At 40.9% G+C, this 19637-nt stretch overlaps 1 protein-coding gene across 1 annotated transcript in view; it reads right to left on the reverse strand.

The window, feature by feature from the left end:
- Positions 1-5295: 5295 nt before the first annotated feature.
- The window catches only part of LOC137296079 (uncharacterized), a 48438-nt gene continuing 34096 nt past the window's right edge, over positions 5296-19637 (reverse strand). Inside the window, exons 24-32 of the mRNA XM_067827740.1 lie at positions 17993-18121; positions 17112-17306; positions 16439-16543; positions 13405-13512; positions 12715-12815; positions 12169-12235; positions 11308-11414; positions 10323-10753; positions 5296-6011 (exon numbers count right to left, since the gene is read on the reverse strand). Coding sequence (XP_067683841.1) covers positions 5782-6011; positions 10323-10753; positions 11308-11414; positions 12169-12235; positions 12715-12815; positions 13405-13512; positions 16439-16543; positions 17112-17306; positions 17993-18121 — 1473 coding nt within the window. The 3' untranslated portion in view covers positions 5296-5781. The remainder of the gene's footprint in view (positions 6012-10322; positions 10754-11307; positions 11415-12168; positions 12236-12714; positions 12816-13404; positions 13513-16438; positions 16544-17111; positions 17307-17992; positions 18122-19637) is intronic.

The following is a 19637-nucleotide window of genomic DNA, read 5'->3' on the forward strand; positions in this document are numbered from 1 at the left end:
GATGGTTCATTAGCGTTTCTGTGATTTGTTTTCTGGGAAATTGTATCAACCCTTTCCATTCTGTGAAACAAGTATTCTTCATGCAGTGTGATGAAACAGTAAGAGCCTGTCTGTAGTTTTTCACTACAGTAAACATATTTCAAAACATGTTTTCTATAATGCATTGAATGGCTGTTTGGCAGCTGTGTAAAAAATATATAACTAATTACATGCGCATGTAAATAATTTCATAATAAGAAGTCTTCCAAAACAAATAACTGCATAAAAGAATGTTATTGTTTGGTTCAATATGCAAAACTACAAAGTATTATTTCAATATTGTTTAGTCTTGAAATGAATTATATTTTAAAATATTTCATAAAAACTAGTGCTTGAGTTACATCAAACTTTGGTCTCTCAGTCCCAGTAATGGTAACGGATATGTATACTTCTGTTAAAGAAATTATGTTTATGTAAAAAAAATGTATATTTTTAAGAATAAATTCATATTAACCATGAACTGTTAATGATGAGGTTTCATATTTGGTATCCATTGAAGATACATGATTACTTAATTCACAAAAATTAATTTCGGATATTCAGATTGTCACAGATTGTCATTCTTAGTGTTATACTTCCTCCTCTTGAAACTCTCCCAGCACCACTGTTTTCTGTATATATGTCTTTGTGATGGACTGCTGAACGCTGGAACTAGTTGTGTGGTAGCAGTAGTATTTCCCAGTAGGCTTCAGGGTAAGTTGGCTTCCGGCTATGCTTCACTGTACATTCTGTAAATATCCTTGTCAATAAAATGTACATAAACTGTTTCTCTTGTATGTTATTGTGTTTATTACCCTGTGGGAGAAGATATACATCATTTTGTTGTTTAACACCGCACTCAGCAATATTCTAACGGTGGCGGTGGTCTGCAAATAATCAAGTCTGGACCAGACAGTCCAGGGATCAACAGCATGAGCTCTATTCTGAGCAACAGGGTTATGATGACATTTCAACCAAGTCAGCGAACCATACCATGCAATCACAATAGTCACCTCTTAAGAACACTTGAGTTTTTAATGTGAATATGGTTAGAGGGAAACAACATTGATTTGAAATATTGAAACACTGATTTGCTATTTATTTGCAGAAACATTTCCTTATTGTGGACAATAATTTCAACTGTGTTTGGAGCAATTTCCACTGCATTGTGTTAGTGAGACCTGCTGTAAGGTTGAAAAACTAGGTGAATATATATCAAAAGCTATATGGTAAAGGCTACAGAAATGCAATACACAATATCCTTCCAGATTGCAATCTTAGTCAATAAAAGAGTTCTCACTAGACATGATTATATACTACTGAAATTATTTTTTGTTCTGCTTGGCATTGTAATATACACAGATGTAACAGTTGGTCTATTAAAACAGGGGTTCACTTCAAATACTTTGAAAAGCCAATAGGGCAAATGACTTCAAGAAAGTAACTTGACCTGACTAATTTTCCACTTGCCCTGATTTTTATGACACAATGATGTTAACATTTACTGGACTTTTTATCGAAAAGTGGTAATTTTGCTCTCTACCATCTCTACTTTATTATTACTGCGAACTTTAACAGTTCATTATGAGCAGATATGAAATGACATCCTAGATTATTTGCAGTCTGAAACCATAAGTGGAAATTGTCTAGTAGTACATGGACAAGTAAGACATCATTATTTCATTGCCCAAAATGAAAACTGACATGTCCCAGGCGTCGGGTCATGGGGTTTTTTAACCTCTGTTAAATACTTAATGTCTCATAATCCAAGGTGAACAGATTTCATAAGCATCATCTTGTGATTATACATGATAAATTAAAATGGCCATGCAACATTGAACGTTTTTCCTAGTAAGCTGTCTTGATTGAGTTAGTCAGTCTGTTCTAGCAGTATCACGCTGGGGACATCAGAAATGGGCTTCAACAAATGAGAAGAACGTGCAGAACTGAACCCTGGCCTTTGGTGATATGAGCAAATACTTTAACCAAAGGGCTATATCATGCTGCACTCAGACTTATTCCAGCTGTTGCCTGCATTCTGGGTCTGGATCAGATAATCCAGTCATGAACAGCATGAGCATTGATCTATGCAACTGGGATATGATAACGTGTCAACAAAGTCAGCGAGTCTGACCATTCATCGCCTCACATGACAAGTATGTGTAACAGGTGTTAAGTGTTATGTTCAGTTACACAATATGGTTACAAATCTTGCATTGAAGCCAGACTTCATGAGAACAAATTCCTGCAATATTTTATATGAAGAAACCACCACAATATATTCATATTATTCAACGTTTTTATTCAACAAAAGTAACAAATTTTGACACCTGTCATTTAAGGTATAAATAAATACCACATAATCTCATATGTGACATACAAAGCTTAAATAAAATGCACGTATACAAAGACATGATTCAGCACACACACACGACTGATAACATCTGGACAAAGCAACCTGTTACCCAGTTTATACTGGCTACTATATGCTATCAACCATCAGGACCATGGACCTCCATCCAGTACGACATCTCATCATCAGGACTGTGGATATCCATCCAGGAGGACATCTCACCATCAGTGCCATGGATCTTAATCTAGTAGGATATCTAACCATCAGGACCATGGACCTCCATCCAGGAACACATCTCACCATCAGGACAATGGATCTCCATCCAGTAGGATATCTCACCATCAGTGCCATGGACCTTCATCCAGGAACACATCCCACCATCAGGACCATGGATTTCCATGAAAAGAACATCTCACCATCAGGACCATGGATTTCCATCCTGGAGGACATCTAACCATCAGTACCATGGATCTCCATCCAGTAGGACATCTCACCATTAGTGCCATGGACCGCCATCCAGTAGGACATCTCACCATCAGTGCCATGGATCTCCATCCAGGAACACATCCCACTATCAGGGGGGTGGATTTCCATCCAGTAGGACATCTCACCATCAGTGCCATGGATCTCCATCTAGTAGGACATCTCACCATCAGTGCCATGGACCTCCAGCCAGTAGGACATCTCACCATCAGTGCCATGGATCTCCATCTAGTAGGACATCTCACCATCAGTGCCATGGACCGCCATCCAGTAGGACATCTCACCATCAGTACCATGGATCTCCATCTAGTAGGACATCTCACCATCAGTGCCATGGATCTCCATCTAGTAGGACATCTCACCATCAGTGCCATGGACCGCCATCCAGTAGGACATCTCACCATCAGTGCCATGGACCTCCATCCAGTAGGACATCTCACCATCAGTGCCATGGATCTCCATCCAGTAGGACATCTCACCATCAGTGCCATGGACCTCCATCTAGTAGGACATCTAACCATCAGTGCCATGGATCTCCATCTAGTAGGACATCTCACCATCAGTGCCATGGATCTCCATCCAGTAGGACATCTCACCATCAGTGCCATGGACCTCCAGCCAGTAGGACATCTCACCATCAGTGCCATGGATCTCCATCTAGTAGGACATCTCACCATCAGTGCCATGGACCGCCATCCAGTAGGACATCTCACCATCAGTACCATGGATCTCCATCTAGTAGGACATCTCACCATCAGTGCCATGGATCTCCATCTAGTAGGACATCTCACCATCAGTGCCATGGACCGCCATCCAGTAGGACATCTCACCATCAGTGCCATGGACCTCCATCCAGTAGGACATCTCACCATCAGTGCCATGGATCTCCATCCAGTAGGACATCTCACCATCAGTGCCATGGACCTCCATCTAGTAGGACATCTAACCATCAGTGCCATGGATCTCCATCTAGTAGGACATCTCACCATCAGTGCCATGGATCTCCATCCAGTAGGACATCTCACCATCAGTGCCATGGACCTCCAGCCAGTAGGACATCTCACCATCAGTGCCATGGATCTCCATCTAGTAGGACATCTCACCATCAGTGCCATGGACCGCCATCCAGTAGGACATCTCACCATCAGTACCATGGATCTCCATCTAGTAGGACATCTCACCATCAGTACCATGGATCTCCATCTAGTAGGACATCTCACCATCAGTGCCATGGATCTCCATCTAGTAGGACATCTCACCATCAGTGCCATGGACCGCCATCCAGTAGGACATCTCACCATCAGTACCTTGGATCTCCATCCAGTAGGACATCTCACTATCAGTGCTATGAATCTCCATCTAGTAGGACATCTCACCATCAGTGCCATGTATCTCCATCCAGTAGGACATCTCACCATCAGTGCCATGGATCTCCATCCAGTAGGACATCTCACCATCAGTGCCATTGACCTCCATCTAGTAGGACATCTCACCATCAGTGCCATGGACCTCCATCCAGTAGGACATCTCACCATCAGTGCCATGGACCTCCATCTAGTAGGACATCTCACCATCAGTGCCATGGATCTCCATCCAGTAGGACATCTAACCATCAGTGCCATGGACCGCCATCCAGTAGGACATCTCACCATCAGTGCCATGGATCTCCATCTAGTAGGACATCTAACCATCAGTGCCATGGATCTCCAACCAGGAACACATCTCACCATCAGGGGCATGGATTTCCATTTAGTTGGACATCTCACCATAAGGGCCATGTATTTCCATCCAGTTTGAAATCAGCGAAACCAATATGTCCATTGACCTTCATCCATTTGCAAATCAGTGAGAACAGTTTCAACCAGATATCAACGAGCACCCCAAGGAATTAATGACTAGTTTCACACAAGACTATCAGTCAACAAATCTGGTATCAGTTGTGAACCAAATCTGAATCCCCACTGTGTTCCTGTATACTGCTGTCAAAGTGAATCCTTTTTCAGCATAAACCATGCACACCATAAAAAAGGCTTAATTTTCTTCAACTATGTTAAAAATAAACAAATATCAGTTGACAAATCATTAAGAAACAAGTATGAATTATACAGAACTTATAATGGTGAGCAGAAAAGTAGAGATACCTGACAAAATACAGAACTAAGTCCTGATAACTCTATCTTTGTTCTGTGGTTGCCTCTATTGCCATTCGCATACATTGTATAAGCATAACTGATTTAATACATTGTATCTGCCACATGAAGTGCCCTGTTGAAACAACACCTTCACACAACTCAAAGGACTAACCTGTTGGTTATGTTTAAAAGTGCCCCTGCAAAGACTAATTTCCCAAGACAGTCGGAATATTTTAGTGCCATCTCACCATTAGTGCTTTAGTGCTTCTTACAGGCATTTTGAACAGAAAACAACACAGGAGGAGCATACTGATCCTCAGTGTAATTATTAGAAAAAGGAAAATGTATACTTTCATCAACCTTTGAAATGGGAATATTCAGTAGCACATGATGCAGAAACAAACAGAACATGTTTATTATAGAACCTCAATGTTTCAATCATCTAAGGCCCACATCATAGAGAATATGGTAATTTAGATTTACCATGTGAATCTGAGTGGAATCTGTAAGATAAAAGTAGTGGGCGACACACCGACAACAGTTAAAGGATTGTTGTCATACAGGGTTGACAGTCACATACTGAAGACATCAATCTGGTCAATGGCAGTGAATGTGTCTGAAGAATATTTACATTTCTGCGCCTCCCCCTGAACATCATCTTAGAGTCTGTTCCCATGTGCACTACAATATTTGGCTCTTTTGATAAAGATGAAACATAAATTACCCTGAAAAACTAAACCATCTCAGTTCACTCATATAATGACTTTGAACACAATTGATGTTTTGATTATCTTATCAAATTGTCATCAATGCATTGAGCACACATTTTGGACAAGCAAGGGGAAGTAACCCCTGCCTGTTGTAATATTGTTTCAGAAGTGATGCACTGTATGGGAGTTTGTTGGGTCCCTCGGTCAGCTCGCGGTCGAAGCTGACAAGCACCTCTTCTGTGAATGTTTTCCTGGTGAAGTGATGGCCACAGGTGAACAATATAGCACAATCAGGGTCGACTGACTGGATGTTGTCTGGAATACAAAAGCAGCAGAGGTTTCAGAAACAAGTTAAATACTATGAATTAAACTGGGATTGACCTGATCTTACTGTTTGGACTTGTTCATCAACAGTTTGATTGAGTGAGTGTAGTTTTACACTGCACTCAGCAAAATTCCTGCTATATGGCAGTGTTCTGTAAACAATCAAGTCTGGACCTGACAATACAGTGATCAACATCATGAGCATCGATTGACACATTTGGGATACAATTGTGTCAAAAAATCAGCGGGTCTGACCATCAAATCCTGTTAAGACATGGGTTACTGAAGATCAGTTCTAATCTGGACCTTCACAGGTCTCAACAGATAGAAAATTGAGGGATGTAGACAAAATGTATTATTCATTTGTTACAAAGATTTAGAATGGTGCAGTATCAGGGCATGACCTTTAGAGTGAGTGAGTGAATCTAACTTTTAGCAATATTCCAGCAATATCAAGGCTGAGAACACAAGAAATGGGTTTCAAACATTGTATCCATAGCGGTTTTTGGCGTGATGAGCTAACAACTTAGCTAATAATCTATCCCATCTCCCCATGACATTTAGATCTGTCTTGAGACAGCAACATATGTTATATATGGAACTACATTTTCTCAGTAAAGAACAGATTCAAGTACTTTTGTTGGGTTGAGAACCCATAATGCTCTGAGACAGCACACCATGTCAGCAAATCTAACCCACCCACTGGTAGTTTAGATCACATATTTTGTGTACCCTCAAACAAATTTTCATGGCTCCCACACCTAAAGCCATGACTGTAGTCTGTTTGGGTTGAAATGATGAATGATTAAATATCTCAAAATAGGGATAATTGCAGAAAACATAAATAAGACACAGAATCGTGAAATCTCGGTACCCTACAGGATCTGAAATCTGATGTTTCATGATCAATAACAGAAAAAGTTGTTTAAGAAACCATCATGCAATATTGTGCTATATTCCTGTGTCAAAAATAAGCAAGTGTGCTGATAGGAACAATTATGGATATTGGTAGTATTTATTAGTAAACTTATCTCTGGATCATGGTAGTCAGTTTCATGTAGGTGACACAGATATACACAATGAAAGAGATTACAATTTCTTTTTCTCTCTAAGTCACAGCTATCCCTAGTGGTATACGTAAAATAATACATGGTTATCTCCCTTAGCTGTGATGTCACAGTAATGTTTGCTACACACTCTCTCATAATTTTGTTTCGGAAAAATACCTACTTTTCTCATACACTTCGCGGGGAGGTGAGGAAGCATCCCATAATTCAGAGGTAAGATAATATAATACAAATAATTATTAACAATATCCGTTATTGTTTCTAATAATGTCATAGACGTTCCCTCTGGATTATGGTTGCCAAAATATCAAATAAGGATGGAGGGCCCCAGTGAATGAGGAAGCATAGAACATGCCACTTTTTGTTGTTCCGACTATACGAGGGGATGTCAGTAAGTTTTGAGCCTTGCACAGAAAAACACAAAATATTGGTATGAACCACATTAAGTTTTCAACATAGTCCCCTTGTGAGTCAAGACACTTGTTCCATCTTTTCTGCCAGTCGCTGATGCCATCTCGGTAGAAGGACCATTTTGGTCCTCAAACCAAGCCTCAGTAGCATCAATAAGCTCATTATCATCCTGAAATCTACGACCATGCAAGTGTTTCTTGAGATTTGGGAACAGATGGTAATCACTTGGTGCCAGGTCTGGAGAGTAGGGGGGATGCGGCAAGATTTCGTACTCGCAGTCCTGGACAGCAGCGGCTGCAACGCGAGAGGTGTGTACTGGAGCATTGTCTTGATGTAGAAGAATATCACGTCTGATCTTGCCGCGGCGCTTCTCTTTGATTGACTGTCGCACTTGCCTCAACAAGTTAGAGTAATATTCCCCATTCATTGTTCTTCCTTTTGGTAAGTAATCTATGTGGATGACACCTTTGCTATCCCAGAAGACTGTCGCCATTACCTTCTGCACTAATCTGGAGGCTTTGAACTTTTTGGTCCTGGGAGAAGTGACATGTTTCCATTCCATGGATTATTGTTTGCTCTCAGGATCATAGTGGTGGATCCAGGTTTCATCACAGGTTACTAGCCTAAAGTGAAAATCTGCTGGATTCTTGTTGTATCTGGTTAGCATGGAATTGCTTATCGTGACCCTTGTTTGCTTCATTTCATCTGTAAGCATTCTTGGCACCCATCTTGCGCTCACCTTGGACATGACGAGATGTTCATGAAAAATTGTCTCGATGGATCCGTGTGAAATGCCTGTGGTCTCCTCTAACTTAAGGAGTGTGATTTTCCAGCAAAAGTCTATGCACTCTGTCAATGTTTTCCTGACTAGTGCTGTTGTTGAGCGACCTGGACAGGGGTCATCTTCTCTCTACCATGCTTAAATTCATTGACCCATCGTTTGATGGTAGCAGATGAAGGGGATGACTTCCCATAAACTGCCGAAAGCCTTTCTTCAATGTTCTTCGCCGAGTTTCCTTAAGAACTAAAAACTTAATTACTGCTCTATACTCAATTTCATTCATTTTCAGTGCCGTGAGGGGGGTCTCTTCCTGTCAATGTCGCATCAGCTAAAACCCCAGGGTTTAATGTCGTACCATAGGCTGTGACACCTGGGTATGAAAAATGCTCAAGGCTCAAAACTTATTGACATCCCCTCGTACTTTCGAAAATTATGACGCCACTTAATGTTTCTACATTGTCACTGTCATTAAAATGACACCTTCTGCTTTATGACATCACTTCCGTTTCCGACTTGACCAACACCTCACTATAATTATCCAGGGCAGTCTTTACAACTTAAGAATGCAGAAATGATAATTCTGGCGAGCGTTCCGAAGGCAAACATCCTGACGATCCCAGTTCAATATGAATATCCTGTTCCATAGCATACGTAGGAGGAGGAAATGTATTTGGATAAGGAGCAATGGGATGATTGGCGGGCTGTCAGTGTCAGTGAATTCCCAGTTAACTGCAGCTGTAACTAGGGTAGAGCATGCACCATCCGTTACACTCTCTGTACTGCAAACTACTCCATGCTGTGCATACACTGTGGAATCCAGGTTATACAACGGTTGATTAGTACCCTTCACCATCACCTTAACCCGCCTAACGGGATCTAGACCAAGCCATGCCGGGGATGCCACCTGAGTGTGAGATGATAGCTAGCTTGGGTGCTGACCCCTTAGGGTTGACAGACTATGTCCCTTCTGCTTGAAGCCTTAGCTTCTCCCACCATGGGGATCAGCAGCCTGGCTTCATGATGTGGCTTTTGCTGGACCGGACCGAGCAGAGTACCATGGTGCCCTCCGGGAAATGACTCTTGACTTTGGGACGTAGCATGCCTGTCATCGTATGAGTCATATGTGTAAACCACATTTTGAGCTAAGGAGCCACAGAAATCAATTTGCCTCTGTAAGTCCAAGATTTTTTCTTTGTTAAGCAATTCAAAGTCATGGAAGGACTGCTGCATGGAAGATTGAATTTCCGACTTGAAGGAAGACAATAGCACCATGATAGTTGGCTATTCAACTCGGCTAGATGAAGAACTAGATTTAGATTTAGATTTTGATTTAGGCTTCGATTTAACTGCTGAAGTAGAGGGTTGAGAGGCTGACTTCTTACTTTTTGAGGAATCTGAATTAGAATCCAGTGACTTACTTTTTCTTGCCTGATTACATGGTCTATCCATGGTAATCCATTTCTCCGTAGATAAGTCATAACATAGAAAACTTCGAACTTCAAGTGTACAAGGGGCTCTCATAAAACATGATACACATAGAAAATGCACATCTAACTCAGCCATGAATTATTGAAATTGTACGCACTTATTTTGTGACATGGCGGGAAAGTTTCAAAATGGAGAGAAAAACTTCCTAATTACACAGAAGTAAAAATATATCACAATATATCTAATCTAGTCACAATGCAATGGTCCACTGACCAAATGTGATCTCTACTGACCGTACACAAATAAGTCTATAGGATAATCTTGATCAAACTTGGGTTTTTAGTCATAACTATCCCTCCCTAGTGGTATACCTAATTGTCTACATGATTATCTCCCTTAGCTGTGATGTCAGTAATGTTAGCTAAACACCCTCATAATATTTTTCTGTATGGTCAGACATGGAAGTGTCAGAGTGGAAGAGATTGTTTTTCTTTTAATCTCTTTCATTCTGTAAATCAGTCTCACCCACAGGAAACTGGCAACCATAATCTAGTGGGAACATTTACAACATAATTTGGATAACCAGTGCTACATGTATCCCAGCATTACACTCACTCTGTGTGTCCTTCCTGTCCTTCTCCCTATTCATCTGCTCCTCGAACTGCACCTCAAGATGGTCCATCTCATTCCTGGTAAGAGATATGTAACTACGGGCATCTGCATGTTTGTGTAGGTTCTGTACAATGTCCTGCCACAGACGATCATACGGTATCAGTTTATCACAAGGCTGGATCTCCACCTTTCTCTCTGTCAGCTCAGACTTGCCATTGACAGTGTCTGTGCTGGAGTGTTCTGTCCCCACGTCATCGGAAGTGTGCTGCTGGAGCAGAGACCTGTACTGTTTGGGCAGGGTGTTCGGGTTCCTGGACAAGCTGGTCAACACAGAGTGCAGCAGTTTCAGGCAGAAGTCAGTAGAAAACTTCTCCAAGAACTTGCCTGATGGTCCCAGCAGTTTTGTAGGAGGTTCTTCCTGCTTATCCAGACTCCTATACGCAAACATGAGATCAGAGTAAGTGCATTCAGTTTCATGATGCTATGAACAGTGTCTTACTTTCAATTACTTTCAACAGTGCTGTTTGTTGTCTAATGCTGCGCTGAGCAACATTCCAGCTATACGGCAGTGGTCTGTGGACCAGACAATCCAATGATTGACATGAGCATCAGTCTACTCACATGAGATATCTAACATGTCAACAAGTTTGCGATACTGACAATGCAATCTCATTTGTCACCTCTTACGACAAGCAGACCAGACTGTCTGGTCCAGACTCTACCTGGGACTACATCCCATGTAGTTGGAATCAAAGGAGGGTGTGGCCCCTATTAGATCTTGCCTTTCACAGACACTTTTTCACAAGCATTCCTTTGGGATCTCTGATGAGATGGACTGCAAAGTTCAGGAACAATATCATATTCAGAGGTGAGTGAGTGAGTGAGTGAGTGAGTGAGTGAGTGAGTGAGTGAGTGAGTGAGTGAGTGAGTGAGTGAGTGAGTGAGTGAGTGAGTGAGGTCAGTTCTCACTTCATGTGACAAGACATACCTGAACAGAAGGAGACTGAGGGCTGGCGCCAGCTGTGTGAGCTGATGGAGGAAGATGGCTTCAAGGTCGACTACCGACAGGTCATGTTTCTCCCAGTAATCCAGCACCTGGACAGCAGAGATGGAAACAATGCTCAATCACAAATATACATATAATAAAACAAACTGCTTTTTCTCATGTGCTGAAATTGTACATCAGACTTTTGTGCTTACCTGAGATGGTGATCATAAGTTTTCAGGATACAGAGACTTCATATAACATCATTACTTAAAGCTTTAAACAGTTTGAAAAATGTGAATAATCTGATTAGCTTATGTTTGAGGAATACTACACATAACAACAGCCGGTTCTTCCCTTCACATTTGGCTATGGCAAACTTTTTGCACGTGTAGATTCCCTCTGGAACGTCTGCAGCTATTCGGTGTTCGTTGCACGGAGGGGATGCCACTTCCATCTTCCACTCTTTGGAAGCTCCTTGGTGTGGTGCACCTCTGTGGTCCTGTACCCCCATTGTGCATACTACTCCCCAAAGGCTACACTGTCTTAATGACATTCCCATACCTATGATAGCACTTTGTCTAAAACAACAAGGGGTTGGGCAATCCTAATATCTCACTCAACACACTGAAGGCCCAGAATTGATTCCCCACATGGGTACAATGTGAGAAGCCCATTTCTGATGTCACCCACCATGATTCCTCTTGAATACTGCTAAAAAATGAAAACTAAACTCACTCTCTCTAAAACAACATCAACAATTTTCAAGACTTCTCTTTTCATAGTGAAGTCATTCTGTCTATAAAGTACAGACTATCATGTCAGATATCACTGGAAATATCTGAAAAACATTTCCTGACTCACCTCAACGACAATCACGTTCAGCTCCTCCTGCAGCTCTGACTGGGTGTTGTCACCATTCACGGTGCATCTGACAAACATAACACATTTATGTGAAGACTGGTTATATTTACAGGAAGACTTTCCAAGACAAATAGCATGGGTAACATATTTGCTATTCATGATGATTGTGCAATGCCTCACGTCACAATAGGCAACTAACGGGATCGGGTTGTTGGGCTCACTGACTTAACTGAAACATGTCATCGCATCCCAGCTGCATACATCGTTGCTCATACTCTTGATCACTAGATTGTTTGGTCCAGACTTGATTATTTACAGCCCACTGCCATATAGTTGGAATATTGCTTAGTGGGGTATTAAACAACTAACAAACATCAAACCTCATGTGGGTAAAACGTACAAAGCCCTTTTCTGGTGTGTCCTTTCTGGGATATTTGGGGAATATTGCTACAAACTTAATATAAACATCAGCAATGACGGTTTCATGTCATGAGTGAGTGAGTAAAATGCATCTATTGTGGCTTGCCCATACATTAGCATCAGTACCTGATGTGGTGCTGGATCACTTGGATGCTGAAGTGACGGAAACTCTCTGCTGACATGAACTGTTTCCTGTCTGACAACACCTGCAGCTGACACAACAATGCCTGCAACAACAACAACTATCGGCTAATAGCAAAGCATATATTGGGACATCGTGAGAGTGTATAATGGTGTCCATGATGACCTACTGTGTACTGTGTACAGGCGTCATGTCTGACCTGACCTTGTACTGTGTACAGGTGTCATGTCTTGACCTTTCTGCGTACAGGTGTCATGTCTGACCAGTCTGTGTACAGTGTATAGGTGTCATGTCTGACCAGTCTGTGTACTGTGTACAGGTGTCATGTCTGACCTGACTGCGTATAGTGTACAGGCATCATGTCCGATCTGACTGTGTCCAGTATACAGGTATCATGTCTGACCTGACTTTGTATAGTGTACAGGTGTGACGTCTGACCTAACGGTAAAGTGTACAGGTGTCATGTCTTGACCTTTCTGCGTACAGGTGTCATGTCTGACCAAGTCTGTGAACAGTGTATAGGTATCATGTCTGACCTGACTTTGTATAGTGTACAGGTGTGACGTCTGACCTAACGGTAAAGTGTACAGTTGTGGGATTTGAACTGATTGTGTACAGTGCACAGGTGTCATATCTGACCAGTCTGTGAACAGCGTACAGGTGTGATGTCTGACCTGACTATGACAGCCGGACAGCAGGTGTAGGTCGGCGGCGGTCAGCCAGTCCCCAGCATCTACACACTGTATCAAGGCAGTTGTGATCTGACACAGGTGAGGCAGGAACTGAAATAAGTGGAAATGTCCTTGTTAGTTTCTGGGTTTGTTCAAGATGAAAGACAAAACACTGACAGAATTATTTTACTGTGGTGAAAACTTCACGTTTTCTGTGGACATTTTCTCTCTCTAATACTGGTTCAGCCTGCATGACGTCAGACACCTGACTTCAGATATCATGATATCTAGCTAGATAATGTGTTATCCATGAATTATCTATATTAAACACAGATTGCATACATGGTGTAGAAATTCAGCTGAATCAAGATTCTCATTAGGCTTGAAATGCCGTACTTTTGTTGTCCACTCATTCCTTTACACCGAGGGACCAGTTTATCTTACTGAACACCTCAATGTTATTTCTGAATTGCCTGAAGCACGAGTACAGAATGTTTTGTAGCCAGCGCTAGATTTTGCAACCCCCCAAAACAGACTTAGAGTTATCTCCCTTCCATCGATTTGTACTCGCAAAACACTGCTAATTACTGTACATTATCAAAGATTCAGTGATATTCCACTTAAAGAATTACTACCTCTAAGTATCAAATGAGTTTCGCATTCCCAACAAGGTACATAGAAAATGTAAGTAGGGTACACTGAAAATAACAGAAGAGCACTCGATCAGTCAGAAAGCTACATTTATGAGACTACACGATGAAAACAAGACAGAAAAGACTAGACAGTGAAGACTAGACAGTGAAGACTAGACAGAGGAGATTAGATAGAGAAGACTAGAGAGTTGATATTAGATTGTGCAGACTAGACAGCAGAGACTACAGTGGAGACTCGACAGTGGAGACTAGACATTGAAGGCTTGACAACAGAGACTGAACTGAAAAGAATAGACAGCACAGACTAGACAATGAAGACTAGGCAGCAGAGATTAGACATTGAAGGCTAGACAACAGAGACTAGACAGTAAAGAACAGTGAAAAGAGTTTCATGTGTTTTAAAAATAGCTCGTAAACTTTGCCCATCTTCGGCAAATTCTGGCAGTTTTCAAATTGTAAATACATAATTCCAGTAAGATTTCATAACCTTCCCAAGTATTTTACAGTTACTATTATTTGGCTACAAATCAATTCCTTCCTCACTAAAGTATTTTAATTTTAAACAATCTTTGGGCAAGTCGTCACGAAATTCGGCAGAAGGAAGCATGCTCTTGCCGAGGCAGGTCATAGAGAACATCACGCTCATTCATCATTCCTTTTTTTTTTTCATCTATATTTCAATGTGAGTACACTCGTCGAGCTATATAATATATGTGTTGTATACCAACTACAGAAAACACTGTTGACGTGTGTGATATTTCTAATAATTGTAATTGTAGAGACGAAATTGTCTGTACTTGTAATGCACGTGGTCAGTGGCCGACCCCAGTATATGCAAACTACAAATCTTGAATTAACATTCCTCTACAATTTTATATTAATGTATAACTGATGCTTTTTATAAGTTTTTATTTGTCTTGTATGTACCTACCCAGTATATATTATATTTGGAATCGCTGTTAAGTTATCTTTCGCGCCAGAACAGGCAATCCTTTGTTCGTCTATAGCTCACATGAGCTACTTCCCTTGCCAACACTCGGTGCAGCAGTTGTTATAGAAAATGTGAATGTACTCAGGTTGTCAGAATGTGATATTTACATTTTGTGTGTCTCAGGATTCTGTTGTGTTTTTTTTTTTATTGTTCCCAAATCCAGTTATTGTTATTTAGCTATTGTAGCATTTGTGCCAATTTTGAACCTTATACTATTATTGTATTGTGTTTTGTTAGGTAACTAGAACGCCAGTACATGGTGACTGACTTCACTCCGAGCTTGTCATCACTGTTGAGCAAGTCTCCTGGGGGTGAGTTCATCAGTCTGAAGTGTATACTTTCATTCATAGGTATTCCAGATTTTGTTATGAACAAGCTGTTACAATCTGTTGGTGCTTTTCTTCATTGTACTGTAAATTAGAAATACCCTTTCATTACAGTCACATGTATGTCAGTCCAACTGTATGTATAAGTTGATTCATACTTGAAATTCTAGTCACATTTTCATATCTTATATGCAATGTTCATCTTTTTTACTGAACTAATTGTCACTTCATACCGATACTTCCGTCCACCTGTCCAGGAATGTCAATACTGAACTTTGTATGTTTTACACAATGTCAGGTGTAGGTATATTGCATGCTGATGAAGCAGTATATAGAAATATTTTTTCAATCTGTTGCTCAGTGACTTGTACCTAAAAAACATTGTGCTATTTGTATGTTGTAGATTTACTTTCCCATTGTTCAAGTCAAGAAGATTAAAGATGCATTGAACATTCAACACCTTGTGTCATATTTTCCGCCCCACAACTTTTTGGTGTCAGAAGTGGGATGACACAGGCAATGTAAGAAACCCCCAGGAGAAGGAAGGATTGCATCACTGGATGGCAGCCCATCAGAGTACAACCAGCTGTAGACGTCATTGCTTCTGATTGGTGACAGTGCCCTGACAGTGTTCCAGTGGCATAGTGATCATGTGCCCACTGAGTATCATGGAACATTTTGACCATGTGGCTAGGCTAAGATTGTATAACCATGGCGTATTGTAAATAACACTATTGTATTGTGTGGTGATATTAATATTTTTTAGGTATACTGAATGCTGATGAAGCAGTATATAGAAATATTTTTTCATTCTGTTGCTCAGTGACTTGTACCTAAAAAACATTGTGCTATTTGTATGTTGTAGATTTACTTTCCCATTGTTCAAGTCAAGAAGATTAAAGATGCATTGAACATTCAACACCTTGTGTCATATTTTCCGCCCCACAGAACAGACAGGACAGACTAGACAATGAAGACTAGACAGTGGAGATTAGATAGTGGATATAAGATAGACTCGACTAAACAGAGAAGACTAGACAGTGGCGATTAGACAGTAGAGACTTTACCTTGAGCACTACCGGGATGACTTTACGAGAGTACTTGACCTTGCCAACCTTCTCTAGACTGGGGATCATGGCAAGATGGTGGTCCTCCACAGCGCCATCTGTCACCTGCAGGAGTGATGCAGGTGAAAGGCAATATTTCAAAACAATGCACTTGCTATCATTCAGTCCTGGAAAGGATTTGTGGTCTGTAATCAGCATGACAACTGTCAGCCTACAGCAAAATGACTTACTCAGAAATGGGCATTAAGCCCATAAAATGACTGAATGATAGCAAATTCACTGTATGGGTGCAGAGTGATAGTCTCTTCTGGGATTGCCCTTGGCTTTCAAATAGGGGTCCTGAGAGCAACCTTCACTCGCTGTCTGCCTTTGAGGTGTCATATGCATACTATATGGGGTCCAGTGTCAGAATGTTTCTGTTACTTATGTGAACTGGGTGACATCACATTGCATCAAACTGATCCAACTGCAAAGTTAGCCTGAGTACCTTCAACACAGATAACATCAAACACACAAGATTTCAATGTCTGATGAAATATTTGATTTAGAACTAACTATTACTGAATACATTGGGATAAAATAATACAAATGCATAATCCACTTAAATTTTCATAACACTTTTCTTCATAGCCTATTACAAACACTCATGACAAAGGTGAAAACACAAGATTACCCAATATTCTGAATCTCCACTCTCGGAGGATGCAAGGAACGACTGTTGCCATGGTGACATGACAGTTGGATCCTGTGCAGGAAGGCCCTTGAGAACTGTGGGACTGAGGAAGTCAGTACTGCTGGGAGTTGAGCGTCGCCGGGACCGAGTCGGTCGCAACGACTGGCTAGGCAACTCAATGACATGGTAACCCAGCTGGAACACAAAGTAATCATAGCAACCATCTCTCAGGTCAAATTTTCTTACTTTCTATCCACACTTGAAATAAGAAAAATTATAATGAACGTTATTATCAATGGTAAATGACAGCTGTGCAACCACCACTCTCATACACTTGGTCGCATGTTCACATAGATATTCAAACCACAAAATGTTGTTACGTCTGATTGAACGTCTCACTTAAAACTTAAAACTTATGACAACGTGCATGCATGTGTATGCATGACTGCTGGTACTAGTCCACTTACATACCATGCAGTCAAGCATGAATACACACTCAAACACACTATACTAACTCAGACCCGACCAGTAGTAGTTGTACCCATTAATGCCAGGCAGCAGGCAGGGTCCAACAAGTATCATATTTTACGTCCTTTGGTATGACACAGCTGGGGATTGAACCCATGACCTTCCACTCTCAAATTAATTCTAAACACACAATGACACCTAGAAAGTGGTCAAAAGTAACATGTTATATTAGGGATTACACTTTCTCCGTAAGGTAGATATTCTCGAGCCCTCACTCTCAGAGTCAGCCAACTAATCGCAAACTAGGTTGTTAGGTTGAGCCCTATAACCCTCACTCTCATAGTCGCCAACACACAAAGTTAATGATCAAACCCACTCAGCCACCACGCCGTTCCCCTTTCACTGACAGTTACCTGTCCAGTATCGTTCTTTCCCCAAACCCATACTGTGTTCTCTGTATCCATGGCGATGTTAAACTCTCCACCAGACTTCACACACACAATACTGTGGTCATTAATCTTCGTCAACATTCGTGGAATTTTCTGAAAAAGAAAAACGACACAAGTTCATAATGCCTCTGTCTGATAATCCTCCTTCTTTATTACAAGCCTAAGGGAAGGAACAACACTAGACCCTCCATATCTTATCCTGAGTCGACTGTCACTAGAAGTCAAAGAACAGACTATGCTTTCATCTACATATGTAGTCTGTTTGGGTCAAAATGATGCTGATGAGTCAAAAAAATCTAACTACAAATCAGTTGCAACATATGTGATGTTTGGGAATTTTGGTCTGGTGTTTGGGATCAGTTCATTATCAAACATTCATTTCCACACAGATCATCAGACTAACTCTGGAAATCAGTTTCATAACGTTTGTCTCCAAAACACAAAGTTACTTAACAAACCCTCATTTTGTTTTGATTTTCCAGGTAAAGTTTCAAGGGTAGAGTTATAGAAGTACTAATGGAGGAACAGCTTCCAGGGTGGGAAGCAGGTGTAGGTCAACAACAAGGACGGGATGTCAACATTTAGGGGTTGCATGAAAACTCTTCCAGAACTGAAATCTAAGAAAATTCCTGATTCACTGTAATTATTCTCAGATTGTACACTAAAGATGACTGGTTGAATAGTGGCAGAAGCCTAAATAAAAAAAGTGAAATGTTTCTTGGGAATTGGCACGTCACTTTTATTTGTGCACGTAACAATTTTTTTATTGCCATTTAAAAAAATAAGTTTGACTTTGCAGCAAGCAGTCACCAATTTGTCCACTATAAGAATGAGTGTCTGTAAAAACAAGTCTGGATGAATCCTCTACTAATTTAACTCGAGTTAACAACAGTTTATAGTAAATCTGTCACAGAATCACTAACTAGTTATAATAAAGATTCAGGTGTTGTTTAACATATTTTGTGCAGTATGCAAAACACAGCAACAGTACATAACAGCTGGTTAAGCCTGTACATAAATATGGCCCCCGGACTGAGCCTGTACTGCTGCTAAAGCCTGTACATATAGTATTCCCAGAAATTATTGAGAATCATGTTGCGTCATGTAACTCATTACGTTTATTAACTTCTGGCGTTTTACTTACATAAACATGTTAAAACATCATCCTTTTACAGTCTCAGTCTTGTTTTAGTACTTTGTTAGACCTCCTCGCTCAGCAATGCATGCCTGAATACGCCTAGGCACACTACCCATCAAAGTTTGTATGTAATCGTGTGACAGGGTATCCCAATATTGGACCACCTCGGCCTTCATATCTTCAATATTTCTCAGTCCCTTATGGTTTATTCTGTCCTTCATGACTCCCCACACATTCTCAATTGGGTTTAGGTCTGGGCTGTAACTGGGCCAGTCTAAAACTTGAACATTTTCGCCCGACAACCACTGTTTTGTGTAGCGCGCAGTGTGTTTGGGGTCATTATCATGCTGGAAAATCCAATCATCTTCATACAATGTTTGTGCTGTCGGAAGAAGGTGACCATTTAGAATGTCAACGTATCTTTCTTTTGTCAAGTTTCCAGTGAAAACACACAATGGCGTCACTCCGCGA

Source organism: Haliotis asinina, chromosome 9 (genome assembly GCF_037392515.1).
Source record: "Haliotis asinina isolate JCU_RB_2024 chromosome 9, JCU_Hal_asi_v2, whole genome shotgun sequence".
NCBI lineage: Eukaryota > Metazoa > Mollusca > Gastropoda > Lepetellida > Haliotidae > Haliotis > Haliotis asinina.